The sequence below is a fragment of the Salvelinus fontinalis genome, chromosome 5, assembly GCF_029448725.1.
Source record: "Salvelinus fontinalis isolate EN_2023a chromosome 5, ASM2944872v1, whole genome shotgun sequence".
Lineage (NCBI taxonomy): Eukaryota > Metazoa > Chordata > Actinopteri > Salmoniformes > Salmonidae > Salvelinus > Salvelinus fontinalis.
Window position 1 is genome coordinate 45,052,104 of NC_074669.1, and position 25,887 is coordinate 45,077,990.

The 25,887-nt window shown below is 42.3% G+C and overlaps 1 protein-coding gene across 2 annotated transcripts; it reads right to left on the minus strand.

Annotated features, from left to right (window-relative positions):
* LOC129855660 (glutathione hydrolase-like YwrD proenzyme) lies at positions 1-25,591 on the minus strand. 2 transcript variants are annotated; one of them, XM_055923557.1, is made up of 11 exons: positions 25,489-25,591; positions 24,110-24,263; positions 22,281-22,434; positions 19,313-19,519; positions 17,086-17,238; positions 16,840-16,927; positions 15,772-15,943; positions 4,261-4,417; positions 3,419-3,589; positions 3,011-3,095; positions 1-2,601 (listed from the first exon to the last, which is right to left on the minus strand). In XM_055923557.1, exons 1-11 carry the CDS (start codon positions 25,526-25,528, stop codon positions 2,360-2,362), a joined length of 1,623 nt encoding a protein of 540 aa, XP_055779532.1. In that variant the 5' UTR covers positions 25,529-25,591; the 3' UTR covers positions 1-2,359. The 2 variants fall into 2 exon arrangements, with proteins under 2 accessions (XP_055779532.1, XP_055779530.1); XM_055923555.1 differs by lacking the exon at positions 25,489-25,591 and adding an exon at positions 24,466-25,259.
* Between the last annotated feature and the right edge of the window lie 296 nt (positions 25,592-25,887).

A 25,887-nucleotide genomic window follows, 5' to 3' on the forward strand; every position in this document is an offset into this window, starting at 1 on the left:
TTTACCGGTAGAAATAACATTTTTTTTATTTATCTTTTCATTTATATAAGCAAATTCATACTTTCTCGTCTTTTTGTTGCTAAAGATGCAACCCAGTCGTTCGTTCAATTAGTTAGATATTTATGGACATCACCTTGTCACTCGTTCTTTATGTTCTGTTGGTATGCTCGCTGGCAAAGTTATTTTCCCTTGCTTTCTAACTAGCCAGCTAGCTACGGCTAAAACAGCCACGACATCTGGGCCAGAATAACAGGAAAGTAACTGTTTTCTATTGATATTAATTTAGATAAATCCTTAACAATGAGCTGATGATGCCTGAATATGCCTGGCATAGCTAGAAAAGTTTGCCATCTCATCAGGTCACTCGACACTGTTCATTACGAGGAGACCGCACTGCATATCAAAAACTAGGCAAGAAGCTATCTATATATTTTGTCTCCCAGCAAAACTGCCAATATGACAACCAAATAAAAAAAGATCAGTTGGTAAAAATAGCTGGTCAAACTAGAAACGTGGGAGGATTTGACAGCATAGCGTCACTTGTGTCATGACTGCAACTGTAGGGACCAGAGAAATTCATGTTCATCACTCACCACGTTAGGTCATCAGATGCTCCAAAAAATATGTCTCTGTAAAAACAAATCAATGCTAGCTAAGGTTGTCCTCATTGGACCTGCGTTTACAATGTATCCAATTTCGGTTTGTGTGGTTGTTGGTTTAGCTTTCTGTAACTTTGTAGCAAGTACGGTCTACATATGTAAATGAGGAATTAGGTCTGCAGTTGTAAATGAGAACTTGTTCTCAACTGGCCTACCTGATTAAATAAAGGTGAAATAAAAAATGTATTAAATAAAAAATGTAGGCGCTTATTGCATCATGATTGCAAGGTGTTCCAATATCTTTTCCAACTGTGCCTTTATCTGGTTTTAATGTGCATCCTAGAATGCCCTTCTAGCTAATCAAAAATGAGTATTAAACAACACTTTGGTATAATATAACATTAACTCCTGCAGAATTATGCATTTCTTGATGTGAAATTACACAACAAATGTTCATTTTGTCTCAGGAACAGGAGATGAGAAACATGATTTCTTTCTTTCAGCATCGCTTTAGAAATGTGAATGCACATGTAATGTGTTATCTTTGACACTGTTATGCAAGCAGACAGTATTTCAATCACACCTAAGATGAACTGAAGTCTTCTCAGAAACATATTTTGTCATTTTCTCAGCTTTTCATTTTCTTAAAACCGGTCAAACTGATTACATTTTGGACATTTTGCACAGACCACTGTTTTGGAGTTATTGCGTTTTCTCCACGGTCCCTACACAAAACAGAGAAATTTACTGGTGTTAACTAGACTACTAATGCATTCTATCGATTTACAACATTATTCTGGTGAGCACTACTGTATTTAGTCTTCTGGGGCAACAAATAATGACAGAAGAGAAGCTGCATGTATCAAACTATAGTTGACAAACAAATAGCCTACCAAATGTTGGAAAATATAATAAGGCCTACCAAATGTCCAAAACTATAAGCAAAAACAGGCATCTTATCCGAGTTTCTCATAATGTTTATATGATGTGTATATGCGTCAACTCAAAAACAGAATACTTTAGTATCCTGAATAATAACGGGATATTGCTGTGCATGTAAACATGGTCAGTGAGTGGACAAGTGTAGTGCACAGTCATACTGTAAAGATTCTGTAAGCTCTCTAGCTCCCCCTAGGGAGGGGAGAGGGTCACTAGTACTCTCAGAAAAAAAGGTTCTATCTAGAACCTAAAAGGGTCTCCGGTTGTCCCCATAGGAGAACACGTTGAATGATGGTTCCAAGCAGAACCCTTTTGGTTCCAAGTAGAACCATTTTGGGTTCCATATAGAACCCTTTCCACGGAGGGTTCTACATGGAACACAAAATGATTCTACCTGGAACCAAAAAGGGTTTTACCTGGAACCAAAAAGGGTTCTCCTATGGGGACAGTCGAAGAACCCTTTTGGAATCGTTTTTACGAAAAATGTAGAGCTGCACGATTATTCAAATTCACATCAAAATCGCAATATTGACATGTGCAATATCCATAATGCAAGAGATCCATATTGCATGCAATATTTTGAACCGCCACTAAGCTGCGTGTAACATCTGTTTTTATAGTTTACTCTGTTTGACGTCTCTCTCCCAAACAAGATCAATGCTGCTTTCTACTTTGCTTCTTAATATAAATCATTCTATTTCACTGATTCCAAAAGTTCACCCAGATGTTTGGATCTATATCGCAAGCCAAATCGCAATTGCAATATTTGGTTCAAAAAATCGCTATGAGATTTTTTTGCCGATATTGTGCAGCCCTAGTCACTAGTACCCCTGGGCACAACCATCAGCTCTGGGGTCTGATCCTGCCCACAACACCCTAACATTAGGCTCTGCTTCCTGGGTAGACAGGTTCCACCAATCCCCTACTGAGATGACCTGGCCTCGCCCAAACTGACTCCGGTCATGGCCAGTGATAGGCCAGCAAACCACATGGCTACGCTTTTCCAGGTCTTCAGCAACACCCTCGTCGACACCCACCTCCAAATTGACACGCCACTGCTGCGCTGTGAGAGGAGAGGATACAGATAAAGCAGGATTTCCGGTAGGACATGTGGATCCATAACCCCAGAGTTTTTATTATGACAAATATATATAGCATTTTCACACACTTTCCTATCTCTATGCATTACTAACAACATGTGTGTGCATGTTTCTTAGACCAAATTATGATAGTATTTCTTCCTGATGCAGGCAAAATATTATAGTGTAGTTTACTAAACATGTTAACATAGTCCGTCAGGCAGAAGGTCTGGGCATCGAGGGGGGAGGGGGGTTAGGGTTACTCTACCTGATCTACAGTACAGTAAGCATATTTCTACTGTGGGTTGGCTGATTAACATCAGAGAGAGAGAGAGAGAGAGAGAAAGGAGGGTCATGTGGCCTGGCCTCTAGCCTGGTTCACAGAGAGCTTACCAGCCTTGTCATGCTGCACATACATGCGAGGGGCATCTAGCGCCTCTTGGGGGTTCATCCCAAACTCCAGCATGTTCAGCAACACCTGGATGGAGAGGAGAGAGAGAACACAGGCCACTAAACTAAAGCACCAGGAAAGTGTGAGAGAGAGAGAGAGAGAGAGAGAGAGAGAGAGAGAGAGAGAGAGAGAGAGAGAGAGAGAGAGAGAGAGAGAGAGAGAGAGAGAGAGAGAGAGAGAGAGAGAGAGAGAGAGAGAGAGAGAGAGAGAGAGAGAGAGAGAGAGAGAGAGAGAGAGAGAGAGAGAGAGAGAGAGAGAGAGAGAGAGAGAGAGAGAGAGAGAGAGAGAGAGAGAGAGTGTGTGTGTGTGTGTGTGTGTGTGTGTGTGTGTGTGTGTGTGTGTGTGGGCACCTGTATGTGGCCCTGCGGCTGCATAAAGGCTCCCATGACACCGAGGGAGCAGAGTAGGCGTCCAGAGGCGGGGTCGGTCAGCAGGGCCGGGATGATGGTGTGGTACGGTCTCTTCCCCGGGCCTACACAGTTACCATGGCTACGCTCCAGAGAGAAGTGAGCACCTCGGTTCTGATGGGACACAGAGTGTGGGTGTGTGTATTCCGAACTATGTAAATGTGGCAATATGTCACATTTTGGGCGACCTGATCAAATTCACAGAAATGTGATTCATAGATCGATCTATCATTCTACTTGAAAGCGGTGGATCTGTTCTATGTGCGCTATTTCTATGCTTCCCATTCTTAAGTTTTGTTTTTGCGTCTTTTACTTTTAGCTTTGTACATCAGCTACAAACAGCTAAAACAACAATATTTTTGGTTATGTAAAATATACTTCACAGCGGTTTAAACGGTACAATGATTCTCTACACTATACTAACTTATTTTGTCACATAAGCTTTTCAGAGTTTTAGCAAACAGGAAATGGCGGAGCGATTTCTGCATAGTGCAAATGTAACTATTTGTGTCAGGACTAGAATAAACTTGAAGCCTAAATATTGACAATAAAAAGTTTCCTTTCTATTCCCATAGTTCTATTCCGTAGTTTCAATCTGTATCGCAGAAGATCCGCCCTATAGCGTGATAGAAATTCGAAGGCAATGTTCCTGAGTTTGCAGAGACTGCATTCACGGGAAAAGCTGCATATTTCGGTTCAATTGGAAATAACCTTTACATTTCAATTGGGGTACGGATTGAATTTAGCGCTTGGTTCCTCAACGACCGAGACAGGCTGCCACTCACTTGCAGGGAGAAGCCACAGCTCTGAGGCACCAGACCAGTTCCGAAGCCCATGTAGTTACTGTTGATGAATGAGCAGGCGTTGCCCTGGCCGTCCACCACCGTGAAATACACCGTGTCACTTCCTGTGGGCACATCACGCTCCGCCATGACGCTGGCCCTGAGGAATGGGAGAGAGAGAGAGAGAGAGAGAGAGAGAGAGAGAGAGAGAGAGAAAGAGCACTCCGGGGGATTAATTTAATTACTGTAAATAAACAGGAATTAGACTTTCTCATACACATGCAGACACACATGAAAATTAGTCTTTCTGAGTGGATGTCAACTCCATTGAGTGAGAACAAGTGTTTGTGCTCATCACTAATTACTTTGGCTACACTGTGCACCCCAGTCCTCAGCAGCCATTGAGAAATGCATGGCCTGTTTATGTGGGAGCTATATATAATACAAATCGAGGTGAGGGTAATGGAAATGCTTTTGGCGGTTGATCTGCTTCTGTTCTGTGGGTGGCACTGTGTGCTCTTTTCAAAGGATGGGTCCCGGTCTCTCCGGTGCCATGGGATCCGGGGGGGTCGGGTGCGGTCTGCCGGTCATTGGGATGACAACCCAACTCGGGAGGAGGGCTTTTAGCGGGTGGAATAGTGGGGACCAATTGGAGGTTTACTTAGTAGCAATGCAAATATCATGGTAAAGCTATATAGACACTCAATCATCATGTTATATTTAATGGTACGTTTACAAACATATATTATGATAAATAGAATTTAAACTTGTGTCTCATTATGGTAAGTGGTGAAATAAGTATAGCCAGTTATAATTGTAATGGCTTAGCAGATAATAAGAAGATGATCAGTATTTACCTGGCTAAAAGAGAAGGAATATAATATCTATTGTTGTACAGGAAACTCATTCAACAATTTTAGAAGAAGTTTTGTGGAAAAAGGACTGGGGGGCGAAATATATTTCTACCATGGGCAAAGAAATTCAAAAGGGGTGATGATATTAATTAACAGTCATTTTTATTTTAATTATTAACCTATACGGTCCAAATAATTATGATCCATGCTTCTTTGAAAATATAAAAATGTATCAACCATACGAGCAACACAAAACTCTATTATTATGGTGGGAGATTATAATACGGTTTTAAATACCTCTATGGACCGTAAAGGAAATCACACTACAAACTATCACCCACCCAGGCAATTAAGGAAATCATGAATGTCATGAATATATTGGAATTAGTCGATATTTGGAGGCTTAAATACCATGACCTTGTGAGATATACAGTGGGGAGAACAAGTATTGATACACTGCCGATTTTGCAGGTTTTCCAACTTACAAAGCATGTAGAGGTCTGTAATTTTTATCATATGTACACTTCAACTGTGACAGACGGAATCTAAAACAAAAATCCAGAAAATCATATTGTATGATTTTTAAGTAATTCATTTGCATTTTATTGCATGACTTAAGTATTTGATCACCTACCAACCAGTAAGAATTCCGGCTCTCACAGACCTGTTAGTTTTTCTTTAAGAAGCCCTCTTGTTCTCCACTCATTACCTGTATTAACTGCACCTGTTTGAACTCGTTACCTGTATAAAAGACACCTGTCCACACACTCAATCAAACAGACTCCAACCTCTCCACAATGGCCAAGACCAGAGAGCTGTGTAAGGACATCAGGGATAAAATTGTAGACCTGCACAAGGCTGGGATGGGCTACAGGACAATAGACAAGCAGCTTGGTGAGAAGGCAACAACTGTTGGCGCAATTATTAGAAAATGGAAGAAGTTCAAGATGACGGTCAATCACCCTCGGTATGGGGCTCCATGCAAGATCTCACCTCGTGGGGCATCAATGATCATGAGGAAGGTGAGGGATCAGCCCAGAACTACACAGCAGGACCTGGTCAATGACCTGAAGAGAGCTGGGACCACAGTCTCGAAGAAAACCATTAATAACACACTACGCCGTCATGGATTCAAATCCTGCAGCGCACGCAAGGTCCCCCTGCTCAAGCCAGCGCATGTCCAGGCCCGTCTGAAGTTTGCCAATGACCATCTGGATGATCCAGAAGAGGAATGGGAGACGGTCATGTGGTCTGATGAGACAAAAATAGAGCTTTTTGGTCTAAACTCCACTCGCCGTGTTTGGAGGAAGAAGAAGGATGAGTACAACCCCAAGAACACCATCCCAACCGTGAAGCATGGAGGTGGAAACATCATTCTTTGGGGGATGCTTTTCTACAAAGGGGACAGGGCGACTGCACCGTATTGAGGGGGGGATGGATGGGGCCATGTATCGCGAGATCTTGGCCAACAACCTCCTTCCCTCAGTAAGAGCATTGAAGATGGGTCGTGGCTGGGTCTTCCAGCATGACAACGACCCGAAACACACAGCCAGGGCAACTAAGGAGTGGCTCCGTAAGAAGCATCTCAAGGTCCTGGAGTGGCCTAGCCAGTCTCCAGACCTGAACCCAATAGAAAATCTTTGGAGGGAGCTGAAAGTCCGTATTGCCCAGCGACAGCCCCGAAACCTGAAGGATCTGGAGAAGGTCTGTATGGAGGAGTGGGCCAAAATCCCTGCTGCAGTGTGTGCAAACCTGGTCAAGAACTACAGGAAACGTATGATCTCTGTAATTGCAAACAAAGGTTTCTGTACCAAATATTAAGTTCTGCTTTTCTGATGTATCAAATACTTATGTCATGCAATAAAATGCAAATTAATTACTTAAAAATCATACAATGTGATTTTCTGGATTTTTGTTTTCGATTCCGTCTCTCACAGTTGAAGTGTACCTATGATAAAAATGACAGACCTCTACATGCTTTGTAAGTAGGAAAACCTGCAAAATCGGCAGTGTATCAATTACTTCTTCTCCCCACTGTATATGGCAGAGGTTTAATCAAGCCAGTCGTCTTAATTACTTTCTTATGTCATTCTCTCTGGCACCAAAAGTTTAAAAAGTGTTGATAGGGGACAGAATGCGGTCGGACCATCACATAATTGGCATATACACTGCTCAAAAAAATAAAGGGAACACTTAAACAACACAATGTAACTCCAAGTCAATCACACTTCTGTGAAATCAAACTGTCCACTTAGGAAGCAACACTGATTGACAATAAATTTCACATGCTGTTGTGCAAATGGAATAGACAAAAGGTGGAAATTATAGGCAATTAGCAAGACACCCCCCAAAACAGGAGTGATTCTGCAGGTGGTGACCACAGACCACTTCTCAGTTCCTATGCTTCCTTGCTGATGTTTTGGTCACTTTTGAATGCTGGCGGTGCTCTCACTCTAGTGGTAGCATGAGACGGAGTCTACAACCCACACAAGTGGCTCAGGTAGTGCAGTTCATCCAGGATGGCACATTAATGCGAACTGTGGCAAAAAGGTTACATTGTGTTGTTTAAGTGTTCCCTTTATTTTTTTGAGCAGTGTATATTACTCTTACAGAATTTCCACGTGGGCGAGGATATTGGACATTTTATCAAAGCCTACTGGATGATAATTTGTTTTTAACTAGGACAGAATAATTTATAACTGACTTTATCCAACATAACATAGGTACAGCAGATCCCTTTATTGTATGGGACACTTTTAAATGTGCCTTTAGAGGCCATGCAATTCAGTACTATTCTATAAAACAAAACCAATTTAGGTCAAAAGAGTCCATATTAATAAAGGAAATTGAAGGACTAACAGTACAGATAGATAGCAATAAAAACTGTACCATAGAGGCTCAGAGTAAGTTAGAGGAAAAACAAAAAGAAATGGAGGAACTTATTCAAGAAAGATCCAGTAAAATAAACTAGGCAAAAAAAGAAACGTCCTCTCACTGTCAAATGCGTTTATTTTCAGCAAACTTAACATTTGTAAATATTTGTATGAACATAACAAGATTCAACAACTGAGACATAAAGTGAACAAGTTCCATAGACATGTGACTAACATAAATTGAATAATGTGTCCCTGAACAAAGGGGGGGGGGGGGGGGGGGGGTCAAGATCAAAAGTAACAGTCGGTATCTGGTGTGGCCACCAGCTGCATTAAGTACTGCAGTGCATCTCCTCCTCATGGACTGCACCAGATGTGCCAGTTCTTGCTGTGAGATGTTACCCCACTCTTCCACCAAGGGACCTGCAAGTTCCCGGACATTTCTGGGGGGAATGGCCCTAGTCCTCACCCTCCGATCAAACAGGTCCCAGACGTGCTCAATGGGATTGAGATCCGGGCTCTTTGCTGGCCATGGCAGAACACTGACATTCCTGTCTTGCAGGAAATCACGCACAGAAAGAGCAGTATGGTTGGTGGCACTGTCATAATGGAGGGTCATGTCAGGATGAGCCTGCAGGAAGGGTACCACATGAGGGAGGAGGTTGTCTTCTCTGTAACGCACAGCGTTGAGATTGCCTACAATGACAACAAGCTCAGTCCGATGATGCTGTGACACACCGCCCCAGACCATGATGGACCATCCACCTACAAATTGATCCCGCTCCAGAGTACAGGTCTCGTTGTAACGCTCATTCCTTCGGCAATAAACGCGAGTCTGACAATCACCCCTGGTGAGACAAAACTGCGACTCGTCAGTGAAGAGCACTTTCTGCCAGTCCTGTCTGGTCCAGCGATGGTGGGTTTGTGCCCATTGGCAACGTTGTTGCCGGTGATGTCTGGTGAGTACCTGCCTTGTAACAGGCCTACAAGCCCTCAGTCCAGCCTCTCTCAGCCTATTGCGGACAGTCTGAGCACTGATGGAGGGATTGTGCATTCCTGGTGTAACTCGGGCAGTTGTTGTTGCCATCCTGTACCTGTCCCGCAGGTGTGATGTTTGGATGTAGCGTACCTGTGCAGGTGTTGTTACACATGGTCTGCCACTGTGAGGACGATCAGCTGTCCATCCTATCTCCCTGTAGCGCTGTCTTAGGGGTCTCACAGTACGGACATTGCAATTTATTGCCCTGGCCACATCTGTAGTCCTCATGCCTCCTTGCAGCATGCCTAAGGCACGTTCACGCAGATGAGCAAGGACCCTAGGCAACTTTCTTTTGGTGTTTTTCAGAGTCAGTAGAAAGGCCTCTTTAGTTTCCTAAGTTGTCATAACTGTGACCTTAATTGCCTACCTATGCTGTTAGTGTCTTAACGACCGTTCCACACGTGCATGTTCATTAATTGTTTATGGTTCATTGAACAAGCATGGGAAACAGTGTTTAAACCCTTTAGAATGAAGATCTGTGAAGTTATTTGGATTTTTACGAATTATTTTTGAAAGATAGGGTCCTGAAAAAGGGAAATGTCTTTTTTTGCTGAGTTTATATTATAAAAATAATGCGAACTGGATGGCATATGGGGAAAAATGCACCAAAATATTTTTCAACCTTCAACATTCTTCAAAAATGTACTGAAACTTGTTACAAATGACTGAGTCACTCATGATTCACCAAACAATATTTTGAAATAGGAATTAAAGTACTTTAACCATATGTTTTCGTTTCAGTCTCCTCCATCTCCAATAACCGAAGCTAATTGTATGGATTTTTTCCTATTAATAATGTAAAACTACCATCTGTACAGAAAGACTCATGTGAAGGCCAAATTACAGAGGAGGAACTTCTTGATGCAATTAAAGCCTTTAAGTCTGGGAAAGCTCCAGGGCTGGATGGCATACCAGAGGATCATAATTAGCATGTTTTAACCACTCCTATATAAATGTGTCACGCCCTGACCTTAGAGAGCCTTTTTATTTCTCTATTTGGTGCAGTCAGGGTGTGATTAGGATGGGCATTCTACAACATATTTAGGCAGCCTTTTCCCACCTGTTGTTGGTGGGATCTTGTTTTTGTGTAGTGCCTGTTAACACTGCATTACTTCACGGTTCGTTTGTTTTCTGTCTTTGTTTTGGTGAGTTTCATTGATTAAAACATGTGGAACTCTACACACGCTACGCCTTGGTCCAATGATTCTAACGATCGTGACAGAAGATCCCACCACAACTGGACCAAGCAGCATGCCCGGGAGGAGATGGCATCCTGGTCTTTGAAGGAGGTTGAGGAGAGAATATCCTGGACTTGGGAGGAAGTCTTGGAGAGATATGAAGGCCTGCCGTGGAAACAGTCGGAAGCAGCGAAAGAGCAACAACGACAAAACCGGGGTTCACGGCCACGACGGAAACCCGAGAGGCAGCCTCCCAAAAAAAGTGGGGGGGGCACGGGGTGGTTGGCGGAGCGATGGGAACCAGAACCAACTCCCTGTACTCATCGTGTGGAGTTGGTCACCGTTCAGGTGCCATGTTTATCGGTTCTACGCACCGTGTCTCCAGTGCGCCTCCACAGCCCGGTGCGTTCTGTGCCAGCTTCTCGCACTAGTCGTGCTAAAATGGGTATCTGTCCAGGACGGGTTGTGCTGGCTCAGCGCTCCTGGTCTCCAGTACGCCTTCAGGGTTCAGTACATCCTGCGCCGGTTCTACGCACTGTGTCCCCAGTGCGCCTTCACAGCCCAGTGCGTCCTGTGCCAGCTCCCCACGCATGCTGTGCGAAGGTGGTCATTGGTCCAGGACGCGTTGTGCCAGCTCTACGCTCTAGACCTCCAGTGCGCCTCCACAGTCCAGTACATTCTGTGCCTCCTCCCCGCACTCGCCCTGAGGTGCGTGTCACCAGCCCGGTGCCACCTGTACCGGCCCCACGCATCAGGCCTCCAGTGCGCCTCCACAGTCCAGTACGTCCTGTGCCTCCTCCTCGCATTCGCCCAGAGGTGCGTGTCACCAGCCCGGTGCCACCTGTACCGGCCCCACGCATCAGGCCTCCAGTGCACCTCCCCAGTCCGGTACGTCCTGTGCCAACTCCCCGCACTCACCCTGAAGAGCGTGTCACCAGTCCGGTGCCACTAGTGCCCGACTCCACGCATCAGGCCTCCAGTGCACCTCCCCAGTCCGGAGTGGCCTGTGCCGGCTCCACGCACTCGACCGGAGGAGCATGTCATCAGTCCGGTGCAACCTGCGCCGATGCCCAGTCCAGGCACGGTGTCCAGTCCTGCTCCATGGCAGGAGTCTTCCTCTGCGCCGGTGCCCAGTCCAGGCACGGCGTCCAGTCCCGCTCCAAGGCCGGAGCCTTCCTCGGTGCCGGTGCCCAGTCCAGGCACAGTGTCCAGTCCCTCTCCATGGCAGGAGCGGGACTGGCCATGGCCATTCGAAAATGCTTGCGGGGAAGAGGAACATACCACCCATAGCATTCAAACCCCTAATGGATCCTTCTGAAATAGACTCAGTCTTTAAAATATTTTAACACAAACTGGATGAATCTGAAAACAAAAGTTCGAAAGAGAATATAGACAATTTCCTTAATAAGGCCATTTTACCAATTATAAGTGAACCACAAAAAATTTATATGGATAGAAACATTACCCCAGGTGAATTGTTGTAGGCCATCAGTAATCTACAAAATGGGAAATCTCCTGCTAATTTTATAGACACTTTCGTCCCAAGTTACTAAAGCCTTTTGTTACTTATGCTATCAAAAACTCTACAGAAAAATGTACTTCACTAGTCACTACATTTGGCTACAATCACCCTACTTAAAAAGAAAGATAGGGATCCATTGTTATGCGGATTCTTCCGCACAGGATCACTCTTGAATGTGGATTACAAAAGCATTGCTAAGGTATTGGCTTTTCGCATAGAAACGGTAATACAAAAGTTGATTCACTCAGATCAAACAGGGTTTATATGGAACAGGATGTCTTCAGACAATCTCTGACGTTTTTTCAATATAATCCATCATACCAAGAACTTGAACGCTCCAAAGGTGTCAATATCAATAGATGCTGAATAAGTATTTGATACCGTGGGCATATTTGGTGGCTGTCTTAAAAAAACGTTTCAATTTCAAAATTTGGTTGTGCATCTGCAGTTTTTCTCTTGTTATGTCAGTCACTCAATTAGCCTATGTCAGCTACATGTTTTTTAGATTGGTCAATTAATCTAACTGTTTTAACAAAAGACCCCACTATGCAAGTAACCATTTCGGGTGCGTTCGTAACCATCTACTACGATTTCAGAGCACTCTTGTCTGAGTGTGCCAGAGCGCAGAATAACTGATGAATTTACGAACGCTCAACACCATTTGAATATGACCGGTGTCGGTAAACATCAGGGGAAAAGTGCAATTAATTTGTTACCAGCAGCACAGTTACACTCCCCAGGCTCTGAAATGAAAACAGCCTAATCAGCTCTGCAAGGGCGAGTAAAATGATCAGAGTGGGGTGTTCTCTCATTAAGTGTCTGGAAGTAGCTAGCAAGCTAGCCAATGTTAGCCATTTAGCTTAGGTGCTTGACTACCGTTCTGAGGTAAAAATGTTTGGATCAACACTACTCATCGGCCATAGCGTCCAGTGTGCGCTCTGAACGCTTGGAGAGCGAAACGCTCTGAATTTACAAACTGACAGCACAGTTGCAGTCACCAACGCTGTGGATAACATAACAGTCTAACTAGCTCTGCAAGGGCGAGTAATGTTCAGTGAGCTGTTCTCTCATTGTGTTTGGAAGTAGCTAGCAAGTTAGCTTGTCTGCTTGATTGTTATTTTTGTATTTTATTATTATTAACAACAAAACAAATACAAAAACATTAATGTACAAACAACACTAAATAAACTTTTAAAATGTATCTCGGTATTACATATCGAGATACATTTTTAAGTTGTCAAAAAGTTTTATGGTATGTATTGCTTTTTCTTTTTACACTTACTGATAATTTCTAAATAATATTTAAAATCTATCTTATACAATGTGAAGAGGGGTTTGTTCTCCACACACTTTATTTAAAAAAATAAACAAATCAACAATGAAAGTTAAATCAGGGTCCATTTAATTTGGATCAAAATAAATCAGTCTTTCAAATTAACATTAATAGTAGTTTCTTTTAAAATAAAATCTTCTAACTCACTCCAAAATCTTCTGACATAAGAACAGTCCCAAAATAAATGGTCAAGAGTCTCTGGGTCACAACCACAAAATACACATTTGTTATCAATAGCTATTTTGAATCTGTGTGCTTGACAGGGGTGCTTGACTGCTGTTGTTTGTACAGAACGCTCTGATCAACCATTAAAGTAATGGGTGGTGCTAAAGCTTAAGAGGGTGTGAACAATGCTGAATGGGTGTAGACAAAGAAGGGCTCTCCAGTAGTAGTACCAAAATATTCAAAGGCCATTTTCTCAAAAGTGAGTTTACAAGTTTATCAACTTTCAAAGCAAAATTACTTTCCCATTGTTCCTCAAATGCAGTGTATGATATACCATTTTGTAGCTCTGAGTCTCTACTTTCAATGTAAAAAACACTATTTCAAATTTTGCGACATAAGACGAATTTGAGCCTCTCAGTCACATAAACTTTAATTAAAATAATGATTGTGCCATTATACAATACATAGCCTACCGCATATTATGCATGGCAGAAAAAAAGGGGGGGGAAATCATTTATTTAAACTGTCTTTGGTACATAATTGGTCTTGCCTATACTCCAAAATTAAACTAATTCAGAGTTAGCCTACAATTATAGTGAATTTGTATTTGAATAGCCTAGTAATAGCATATTTTTAAATATTTTCATAACTAATAGGCTGACACATTAACTTTAACTACAGAATATCTCACCATAGTGCATTTCCATCTCCTCCTCTCTCTCCTTCATTCCTTTCTCAAGCACACAGAGAGAGGCTGTCAACTGTTTATTGAAATATGTTTTGTTGTGAAAACATATTACTATCTATGTTCCCCTGCCCCTACTGAACAAAAATATAAAGATTTTACAGGATTGCAGTTAATATAAGGAACTCAAAGTCAATTTAAATAAATAAATGAGGCCCTAATCTATGGATTGCACATGACTGGGGCGCAGCAACGGGTGGGCCTGGGAGGGTATAGGCCCACCCACCGGGGAGCCAAGCCCAGCAAATCACAATGAGTTTTTCCCCACAAAAGGGCTTTATTACAGACTGAAATACTCCTCAGTTTCATCAGCTGTCTGGGAGGCTGGTCTCAGACGATCCCGCAGGTGAAGAAGCCAGATGTGGAGATCCTGGGCTGGCGTGGTTACACGGTATTGCGTACGTCCCAGTACTTTACTGGGGCTAAGCTGCCATCCAGGACCTCTACACATAGGCGGTGTCAGAGGAAGGCCCTAAAAATTGTCAAAGACCCCAGCCACCCCAGTCATAGACTGTTCTCTCTACTACCGCATGGCAAGCGGTACCGGAGTGCCAAGTCTAGGACAAAAAGACTTCTCAACAGTTTTTACCCCAAGCCATAAGACTCCTGAACAGGTAATCAAATGGCTACCCGGACAATTTGCATTGTGTGCCCCCCCAACCCCTCTTTTTACGCTGCTGCTACTCTCTGTTTATCATATATGCATAGTCACTTTAACTATACATTCATGCACATACTACCTCAATCAGCCTGACTAACCGGTCTCTGTATGTAGCCTCGCTACTGTATCGAGCCTGTCTTTTTACTGTTGTTTTATTTCTTTACCTACCTATTGTTCACCTAATAACTTTTTTGCACTATTGGTTAGAGCCTGTAAGTAAGCACTTCACTGTAAGGTCTACACCTGCTGTATTCGGCACACATCACAAATAAACTTTGATTTGATTTGACGATCACATTCTTCAGTAACATGTGAGTCAACCAAACTCCTCCAAGGAAACAAGATCCTGGAGTTTCAAGTTGGTCTGGAGATAAATCCAAGAACATGGAGCTGAGTAACTAAAACACTATAACAATATATTGTATAGATCAATTATCTATTAAAATACCTATTGTTTTTACTAGTGTAATGTCTGTCCCTCAGTTTTATGTCACTGTTGTTACATACAATTATTAGCTAATCACACCCTTTTAGTATGTCATAATTTTGAGGATTCCATTAATAATTTGGTGTCTGAGTCCAGTGTTACTCAATTTAAATGAAGGGAAATAACATTGTGAGCAAAAGTAATAATCATATCACTGCAGTAAATTATTTTTAAATAATTGGCCTGTGGCCTCCATTTAAGAAATCTGTGGCCTCCATTTAAGAAAATCTTCAATAACCTAAAATATCTCATTAGTGTTACCATCATTCGTGTTACTACTCCTACTGGTGGCACAATGTTATCCTAATGGTAAAAAGTATTTAAAGTCATTAAGCTGCCATATTAGTTGATTTAGAATGGGAAGATGTACCCAAATACATTGAAATAAATACAAAATAGATTAAATTTTTTCCTAAATGCCATGCCCAAATGCCACCACAATTCATGAACGACCCAGCAACAAGAGAACATTTCTCTCTGGTCCTTGAAAAAAAAAAGGTGTCATTCACTCAAAGCCCTGATCCTGTCATGGGTCGAGACATTCTCTCTCTCTCTCTTGCACTTACTAACTCTCTCCCTCTAATTATTTTTCTCTCACTTGCTCACTCATAACAAGCGCACGCACGCACACACACACACACACCTTTTTGGTCTTACCTGTCCATTTGTATGGTGTGTGAGAGCTGCAGGCTGTAGTCTTTAGAGAGTAGACTCTCCAGAGGGACTTTAACATGATCCGGGTCAGCACAGTAATGGACTGTATCAGCCAGGCTCAGCTTCAGGGCCTCAGCCAACACATGGAGGTAACGTGCACTGTTATGACCCATCTCTGCAGAGCACAGACACACACAAAGAGAATCAATCAGTGGGTTGCATTGAACAGGCCAGTGTTTGTCAACTCCGATTCTGGAACAGACCCAGGGTCGGAGGGTCTTTGTGGAAAGTCAAGACGGGTCAACAAAATATCCTCACTGTGAATAACAGGTGGCTAAGCCTTATATGATCATTTCCGTTTGATTCATATCAAAGCAACGATTGAAAAGTGTTGCCGTAAGTTATAATTAAACACACAAAGTACAGTTACATGCGCAAATCAAATACACCGCTGGAACTCCGATTGAGTTGTTAAATCAGATTAATATAATAGTTAGATTAAAACGTCAACGATTTCCCTAATAATCCTGCTTCCATGGACACATCTGAAATCAGGTGACATGATAGGACTTTGATAAATGCAGAAAATTGCCAATCAAAATAAACGTTCTACCATGTCATTTTTTGGGAAGCCTATTTTATTCGGACATATAAAGTTTGTATGTGAAAACGACTTCTAAGAGGCATACTTTCAGTTGTTCTGAACTCACTTCACTCGCGCTAAACAGGGAAGCTCGCACGGCTGGTGCTAACACATGCGCAGATCAAATACACCCCGCTGGAACGCCGATTAAGGTGTTCACATGTCCTCATAACTCAAAAGATTTCCCAGAAAACCAGGGGTTTTAATTGGCGTATGCTTACTTCAATTAAGATAAGCAGAGTAAGGTGTTTATATGACTAATGCCATACTCTGCCTGCTACCATAATCGGTTTAAGATCAAATTATTAGTGTTCATGTAAATGTACTCACTGTCTCAGTGGAGTTTATATATCTATGCTCTTCCCCACAATTACTACGTAGCTGGGGTTGTCCTTCGTTGGGGAGACTGAAGGTTAAGATGTAGCTACCTTTGATGGGGAAGTTCTCCAGTATATTGAGGGCCATGAGTGCTGCCATGCCTTGACCGTTAGGAGGGACTTCCCATAGCCTCACACCCTGAGAGAGACAGAGGGAGAGAAAGAGAGACAGAGAGAGAGAGAGAGACCACAGTAAGGGATTGATAGCAACATGAACATTGTGTCACTGTGATCCATCCCTACAGTATCAAATTCCTGTTTAGTTGGTTGTGGCGTGTTGTGTGTCCTTGAACCTACCCTGTAGTCAGTGTGGATGGGTCTGATCTCCTCGCTGTCATGGTCACGTAGGTCCTCCAGACTCATCACTCCTCCGTTCCGAATGATGACATCAACAATCGACTTTGCCACTCTGCCTTCATAGAACCCTACTTTACCGTGCTGGCCCAGCTCCTGATCGGAGATATCAATCAATCAATCAATGAATCAATCAATGACTGGGATATATTTACATGCATATTTGGGAGTGACACGATAACAAAACTACTCATCTGATATTCCAGTGAGCGCAATGTGAGTCAGAAAGGAGTTTCTGTGTACACGTGACATGTCAGCCCACTTAGGCTAGGGCAGTGCTTCTCAATTATTTTCTGTTACGCCCCCCCCCCCCTAGGAAGAAGTAAACATTTCGCGCCGCCCCCAACTCTCCGCCGCTACTGTAAATAGTATCATTTGTCTATAAAATTGTTATAGGTACACCTCTGCATAACATTGTATCCTTATTAACATTAAAGAAAACAAAAAAAGAAAGAAATATAGATCAACTTACAACAAAGAATAACTTTATTAACATTGTTTTTTAGTCTGTAACAGAAAAGACTTAAAGTGCATCACTTTGCCTGAAAAAAAAAAAAAATTCAAGCCTTATTTAAACTGTAAACATTTTTTGACCATTAGATACTGAAAAATAAAATTAAATATAATCAATAAATAATAATACATTCAAATTGATCAGCAACATTAACTCAGGAGCACAATATATGAAACACTTTAACTTATAAAACAAAAATGAATAAAACAATTTGTGCTGATTTTTTTTAGCAAAATGAGGAAGTCAGGATTAATGGCTACAATGAGAACGTTTTGCAGAGCGGGACGATTGTTGGTAATATTCAGCACGTTTTCGCTGAAAAAACTCAAGCGGCTTAACAGCGTGATTGGGGTGTAATGTCTTTAAGTGACGCATTCATTTATTTGGCTTCATGCTGCCAACATTTTTAGACACAGTAAACATACCGGTCTTTTCTCCTCTCCCACCGTAGTCACAGTGAAGCCAAGTGCTACATACACGTCGTCATATTTCCTCGTCTTAGCTTTCGGGAGACTTACGTTTGTCTCATTATCTCCGTCTCTCTCCGCCTTTCTTATCATCCCTGTTAAATATTTTTGGTGTCTCTTAAGGGTTTGTTATCTGCACCTACTCCCTGCGGCAAAAAAAAGCATGTTCCCCGGGGTCACACGCTGGCATCGCTCCGAGCCCCTCCCAGGGGGGCGCGCCCCACTATTTGGGAAGGACTGGGCTAGGGGCTCCTTAGTGTACAGGACTGATAACAGACGCCGTCAATAATAGGTGATGTGTTTCCTCGCCAACAGGGAATGTGTCACCACAAACAGTTTGACATTGAACACACGCCATTCCCGTGGAAGGAGTTGTGGGTCAGTTGATATGAACTGAAAAGAATCAATGAACAGAAAAGAATAATCAACTGAATGTGATTATGAATGGATGATGGCCTGATGGTATCCATGTTATCCATGGCATCCCTCAGTAATAAATACTAATATTAATGTATTCAACTTCTATAGCGCTTTTCATAACAGAAGTACATTTCAAGTGCTTCAAAAGCAAAAAACAAACAGGCAATACATCATCATGAGTAGACGAGCTATTGGTTTTATCAAAGATGTATTATATAGAAAAGATGGTTGACTGGCCCCTCTAACAATAGAAATACATGTCCGCAAAGGCGATAGGCAGGCGGGAGAAGGCGAGATCTGGTGGGAACTTTCTAGCCAATGAGGGCAGATACGCCTGTGAACAGCAGGCACAACTCCGATATAAAATTGTTTTTCTCAAACTTGCCGGAATGTCACGTGCATTACACTTATATCAGTACATTCGTAACAACTTAAGTCCTAAGCATTATGAAACTTCTATTAGATCAAATAAGCCTCGACACGCTTTCATTGCCCCCCATACAAAAACTCCTCACATGGTCTGCTTAACGCTTATTTTCGCGTATACAGATTTTGGGGCGGAGTCTACCCTCTTACTCAATTAAAATCAGACTAGTGACTCAGGGACTCACGGGTGAAAGGAACAAACCTGTCAGGCATGACACCAGAGATCAATACTATACACAGTAGAGTTGAGCCTGCCCCGGTAGTGAGAAATGCACACACAGACACTCCTCTCTGAGAAATGTTGCGCATCACTGATTCTCCTCTCAGTCAAGGACAGGGTTACCTGGAAAGTTTGGGCCAGATGAGGGTTGGAGAACACCTGTCCATGTTTGGGCGCATCGTTCTTAATCAGGAAGTCTCTTCCCAGCTCCCTCCCTGCAGCCCTCATGGTACGGACCCACTTGGCCCAGTGGTGCGCGGTCACCTGGGCAACGGGGAACCCACACAGTGCGAGGTCGGAGGCGGGCCTCAAGACATCCTGGAGAGAGAGCTTGTAGACACACAAGAACAGGAAACACACAGTTAAGGAGTTAAGGTTTCCACTAGTTACCACAGCCACAAAGTATAAACGGTCTATATTGTAGAAATTCATGATAATTGTTTTACGCTTTTTGGTTGAAATTTAAGGTTAGGGTAATGCATAATAGTTAGCACTGTGGTTGAGGCTAGGGTTAGGTTTAAAAAACCCTAAGGTCGATGTTCACGCCCCACGGGAATCTAATTAGCATAATAAAAACATCACCATAAAGATATGTCAGTTTAAGATAGATATATCCGGTTTTTTTCAGTCTCAATCCACCGCATCCGCCTATGTAACACTTCCACATCTGCTGTGAAACGTGACAGAGCGAGAGGGGTGTTTGTCAGACCATGAGACATCCCAAAAATCGGTCTTCTCACAAAATCGTCTGTAGCATCCGGTTTGGCCTACAAACTAGTATGACCCATCTATGGAAAGATGAGACTTTCACGAACACGATGGTGTTCTCCGTTTTACTCTACGATCCCCACCAGCGTCTTGGGACTCATCTGAATTCGGTACAGCCGATCTGCCAACTTCTTCCTGTAGCAAATGAACAGTTTGGGCTACACACTATGACCCCTCTGTGGAAAGGTGAGAATCTCAAGAACACGTACATGTCGGTTGTTTTTCCTCTAGCACGCCCACAGGCCTCACAAGATTCGTCTGAAGGTCCGCTGGTACCAGTTGAACAAATTAATGGAAGCGTACAGTTGAAGTCGGAAGTTTACATACACTTAGGTCAACCACTCCACAAATGTCTTGTTAACAAACTATAGTTTTGGCAAATTGGTTAGGACATCTACTTTGTGCATGACACAAGTAATTTTTACAATAATTGTTTACAGACAGATTATTTCACTTATAATTCACTGTATCACAATTCCAGTGAGTCAGAAGTTTACATACACTAAGATGTAGGTTTGTAGGCCTCCTTGCTCGAACACGCTTTTTCAGTTCTGCCCACAAATTATCTATAGGCTTGAGGTCAGGGCTTTCTGATGGTCACTCCAAAACCTTGACTTTGTTGTCCTTAAGCCATTTTGCCACAACTTTGGAAGTATACTTGGGGTCATTGTCCATTTGGAAGACCGATTTGCGACCAAGCTTTAACTTCCTGACTGATGTCTTGAGATGCTGCTTCAATATATCCACATAATTTTCATCCCTCATGATGCCATCTATTTTGTGAAGTGCACCAGTCCCTTCTGAGGCAAAGCACCTCCACAACATGATTCTGCCACCCCCGTGCTTCACGGGTTGGGATGGTGTTCTACAATGTTACCGTTATCAGGCCTGTTACAGCATGTTGCATAACATCATCATTCGTACCAAGGCTGGGCATATCATAAGCCCCAATTCAATTGTTGTACAAAATGGGCACGTAACTAGCCTGCTAATGATGAGTTAATTATCATAAAACTCAACAGAATTCAGCCTGTCTAACTATTCTCTGAGGAACTTGTTTTGGTCTCCACAGTAGATTTGCCATTTTCTCAGGTAAACCACCTCAAGTGGCAGTTTACCATTAATCTCCAATCTAAATGTATATTTATTTTTTATTAATTGAGCAAAAGGCTTAAAATTAAAGTGAAAACTAAACTTGGATTAGAAGAAGGATTTAATGTATCTAGGATTAATTTAAAACTAGGTTTAAAATTTGGTGCCCCAAGATTAATAGATAAACCTTTATTTAACCCAGTTTAAGAGTTAATCAATGTTGGTGCAACCCACCCTAAGTTTAAAAAACATTCAAGACACCTGCTCACTCCATGACATAGACTGACCAGGTGAATGAAGGTGAAAGCTATGATCCCTTATGGATGTCACTTATTATACAGGTTAAAGAAGGATTTTTAAGCTTTGAGACAATTGAGACATGGGATTGTGTATGTGTGCCATTAAGAGGGTGAATGGGCAAGACAAAATATTAAAGTGCATTTGAACGGATATGGTAGTAGGTGCCTGGCACACTGGTTTATGTCAAGAAGGGTCCACCACCCAAAGGACATCCGGCCAACTTGGCACAACTGTGAAAAGCATTGGAGTCCACATGGGCCAGCATCCCAGTGGAACGCGTTTGACACCTTGTAGAATCCATGCCCAGACGAATTGAGGCGAATATGTTTATCAATGTTTACATATCATTCTGTTTCTAACTACAGGTATAAATACAGCTGCCCTAACAGCCAGCAGCAGGTTGCCATGGAGAGAAAGTATGAAGTATGAGTATGAAGTCTCAATATAACACAATGTACTATACAGATCAAAACAAAGCAACAGCTCCTCTGAGGAAGCCATGGAAACATAGTACAAGTGCCTGCTAGGGAGGAACCGCTGGACCCAGGTCAAATACAGGTCAAGAACGAACAAATTAGATCAAAAAATAACAAGAGGACAGACAGTGTGTGGGACTGGGGGGCATGTTTTTAATGCTTACTGAAGGACGGACGCACTCAGAGTGCAGATTCGTTCAGTTGTTGCCATGGATAAGCTACAAAAAAACAAGTGGATAGAAAGGAGCCGTTTGTTGATGTTTTAGATCTAATGTCTTTTTTAAGATGGATGTGCACTATGAATGCACTGCTTCACAACATGAGGGGTCTCACTGCATTAGAAACATTAGAATAGAATAGAAATAGAAAAGAGTAGAAATTCTATAACATACTAAAGAATGAAACATTATTGTCCATCTGGAGCTATAATAAAATAACCATACATCATACTTTACCTTCTGACTGCCAAACAGGCGGACGGTGTCACACCAGCAGGCCGCGGACCCCGGCACGGTGGCGTTCAGGGCGTGGAAGGATGGGATAGGGTTAGACTCACTGTAGCCATACCTCTCCAGGAGATCCACTGTCTGTGCTCTGGGAGCCCGGCCACTGGAACAAGACACACACACAAACACACGCACACAGTCAAACAGGGATCAACAGAAGCGAAATGTGTTGGTCTAGTAAGTAACACACAAATAATTTAGTATGACTGAGACCTAAAATTCCTAAGGCAGGCAAGCCACACTGGCTACCAACACACCCAAATGGGCCAGTGATTAGCTCAAGGTCACTGATCCAGAACTGGATGGTCAAATAAGTTCAAGGCTGCCACCCCAGTCAGTAAGAAACCAATCCAGTATATTCAGTCAGTGCAACACACTAGGGTTAAATAGAAAGTCTAACGCAATAGTGGCTCGAAATAACATAACGCCAAGATGAATAACACTGGTTATTCCAGAGTCAACTGGAACTGCCCACACACACACACACACACACACACACACTACAACCAAAGACATATTACTTGGTAATAACACACTCATAAAGAAACACACACTATATATTTGTCGTGGTAAACAAGGAAATACTTTGAATTATACGCAATTATTTGAAATGAATAAATTTGTCCTTAGTCTGCTCACTGAGCAGGTTTTAAGTTAACACGCTTTAGCAAGAGTGGTAATACAGTGGCCAATAATGGTTGCAACTGAGATCAGCTCTTAGTCCATATTGATGGTTCAATGAGAGATCACCTCACGGTAATACAGTGGCCAATAATGGTTGCAATAGGCCCATCATTTTGATCTCATCGATGGTCAGTCCTTGCATCCATTATACTGCCATATCAAGCAAAAGAGCAGTAACTGTTCATAGAGTGAAACTGACAAACATTAAGTAGTTATTATTGTCCATCCAAATTAACTGTAGGCAGATCATTGGAGATGTGGTTATCTGTTGTCTTACTATGAGGTTATATTTTATTAATACTGACCCTAACCTTTGACATGATCTTTAAACCGAGACGGCAGTTACTGCCTTCTTGATTGATACACCCACTGGAATACGTTTCCATTACAATTTTGTTTAACAAACTTGTGTTCATGTATTTATTTGTATGTGGCTGTCAGTGTCATATAGTTTGGTCCCGTGTGGCTCAGTTGGTAGAGCATGGCGCTTGCAACGCCAGGGTTGTGGGTTCAATTCCCACGGGGGGACCAGGGTTCAATTCCCACGGGGGGACCAGGATGAATATGTATGAACTTTCCAATTTGTAAGTCGCTCTGGATAAGAGCGTCTGCTAAATGACTTAAATGTAAATGTAAATGTAAACAGAGGGAAAGGCATTATTCACTGAGTAACTGATTGTTGGAGTATTTTTTATGTTTGTTTACAAAACCAACGGGGGGTGTAAATCAAGGAAGGTTAGTCATAACACATAAAGCATGCTAAGGAATTTATCTACTGCTTTTAAAGGTCAGAATCGGTCTCCATTTATGCTGCATAGTATTCATAATACCGATTTCATGAAACTGCCATTGTGAACATGAGTCTCACTGTACGAAACAGATCACTGGCTATTTTCCAACAAAAACATTGAGAATATATTAGATCATATTACCAGCCTAACCATTCATGATACAATAACCCTTTGATGAAAATGCTGACTGTTAGCCTACCACATGTTTTTATCTTGTTGTAAAGTTTGTGGTTAAAAACAACACAATGAAATATGACAAAACATGAGCTACTGGTTCTTGGCAGTGCAGTGCCACTCCCTCACCTGCCGTTCAGGCCGCGCACCTGGCCTGTGCTTGTGTCATAGAACAGACAGAAGCTGTCCCCACCGATCCCACTGCTGCAGGGTTCTGTCACGGCCAGGGCGGCAGCCACAGCCACAGCAGCATCAGCAGCATTCCCTCCTCTCTTCAAGATGTCTGTGAGGGGAGCAAGTCCAGATGTTATCTGAATATGTCAGGTCCAGACAGGGTCTGGTCTCGGATTGGAGAGTCATTTAAAGCATACATTGATGAAAAGTGATATAGCCTACAAACATGAAACAACGTGCAAATTAAGATACTATTTTTCACATAGGCCTTCATCAAAGGCGTACTAAAGCATTGGACCAGAGCCACTCACCCAGACCAATGTTTGATGCCAAGGGTTGACTTGATGCCACACAGCCATGTAAACAAACAACAGCTGACCGGCGCGAGGTGAAGGGGAGATCGGGCTGCATAGCCTAGGCTACTTCTCCTTTATCACACAAAAAACTATTTCCTTCAATATTTCCTCACATGAAACGCAATGTGCACAGTTCAGTCATTTCTTTTAAGAGGCACTCTATTTGGACGGCGAAACTAACTTGCTCAATAACGTTTCCCTGTGACAATCACTCGACAATTATTATAATCTAAATGTCATATGAATAATCTTATATTATTCCACACTATTTTGCTACGTTGTGTCACTTTGCTTCCTGATCGATTAATCGGGGGTCGATTGATCCAGGACTGGTGGATGGATTGCAGATCACATCCATGAGCAATGCATTGCATTAAAGTTACGTTTTTATTTTCATTGCGTAATGTCAAGTGGCAGTACATTGTAGTAGACTAGGCCTACACAACACAATGTTAATGTTAGTTTATCAACAAAACAAAGAAGACCAAAGTGAATGTCTAGTCACCAACATATGACCAATGTTCCCTCTAAACTGCGTGCATGTGCGTCCATAGCCTAGGCTAACGCTCTTTTATCACACAACATTTTTCCCCCTTACGTTTCCTTAAAGTTCATGCATTTCTGTTGAGAGGCGCTGTATTTGGACGGCAAAAATAACTTGCTCAATAACGTTTCCCTGTGGCATACCGTCACTCGACAATTATTCGAATCTAAATGTAAAATTAATAATCTGATATTATTTCACACAATTTTGTGTCACTTTGCTTTCTGCTCGATTAATCCGGGGTCGATTGATCCAGGAATGGTGGATAGATTACATACCACATCAATGAGCAATGCATTACATTAAAATTACGTTTTTCTTTTCATTATGTGATGTCAAGTGGCAGTACGTTGTAGTAAACTTAGCCTACACAACACGAGTTTATTGTTAATTTATCAACAAAACAAAGACGACCAAAGTGAATGTCTACTCACCAACATACTGTATATGACCAATGTTCCAAATTGTGTGCATGTGCTGGCGCACAGCTCCCCCAGGACTGCTGTGCAGAAAGTATCAGCATGTGCAGAGAAGCGCGAGATTGAACTTCACTCAACTTTCTACAGTTTTCCCCCTTATTAGTTAACACTATCAACCTTTCCCTTTACTGTAGGAATTTTGATTGAATCAACGTAATATTAGCCACTTTCAACATATGGAAACAAAAGGAACTATGCAAGACTTAAAGACAATGTATGCTTGATCTGAATATGTGTTCGGAGGGGCCATATGGATGGTGTGAAGCAATTGCAGAGCCTCCAGAGGCATGCAGAGGCCAAATTGACCTCTGTACAGCATCGCCATGCCTACCCAAATTTTGTAACAATGCAAAG

Bases quoted from the DNA above. Each gene is read 5' to 3' on its own strand.
- LOC129855660 (XM_055923555.1), bottom strand. From the start codon at position 24,565: ATGCAGCCCGATCTCCCCTTCACCTCGCGCCGGTCAGCTGTTGTTTGT. The intron at 19,520-22,280 runs GTAAAGTATGAT...TGTGTCTACAAG, and splicing joins GCCTGTTTGGCAGTCAGAAG to CTCTCTCTCCAGGATGTCTT. The intron at 2,602-3,010 runs GTAAGCTCTCTG...CTCCTCTCACAG, and splicing joins TGTGCAGCATGACAAGGCTG to CGCAGCAGTGGCGTGTCAAT.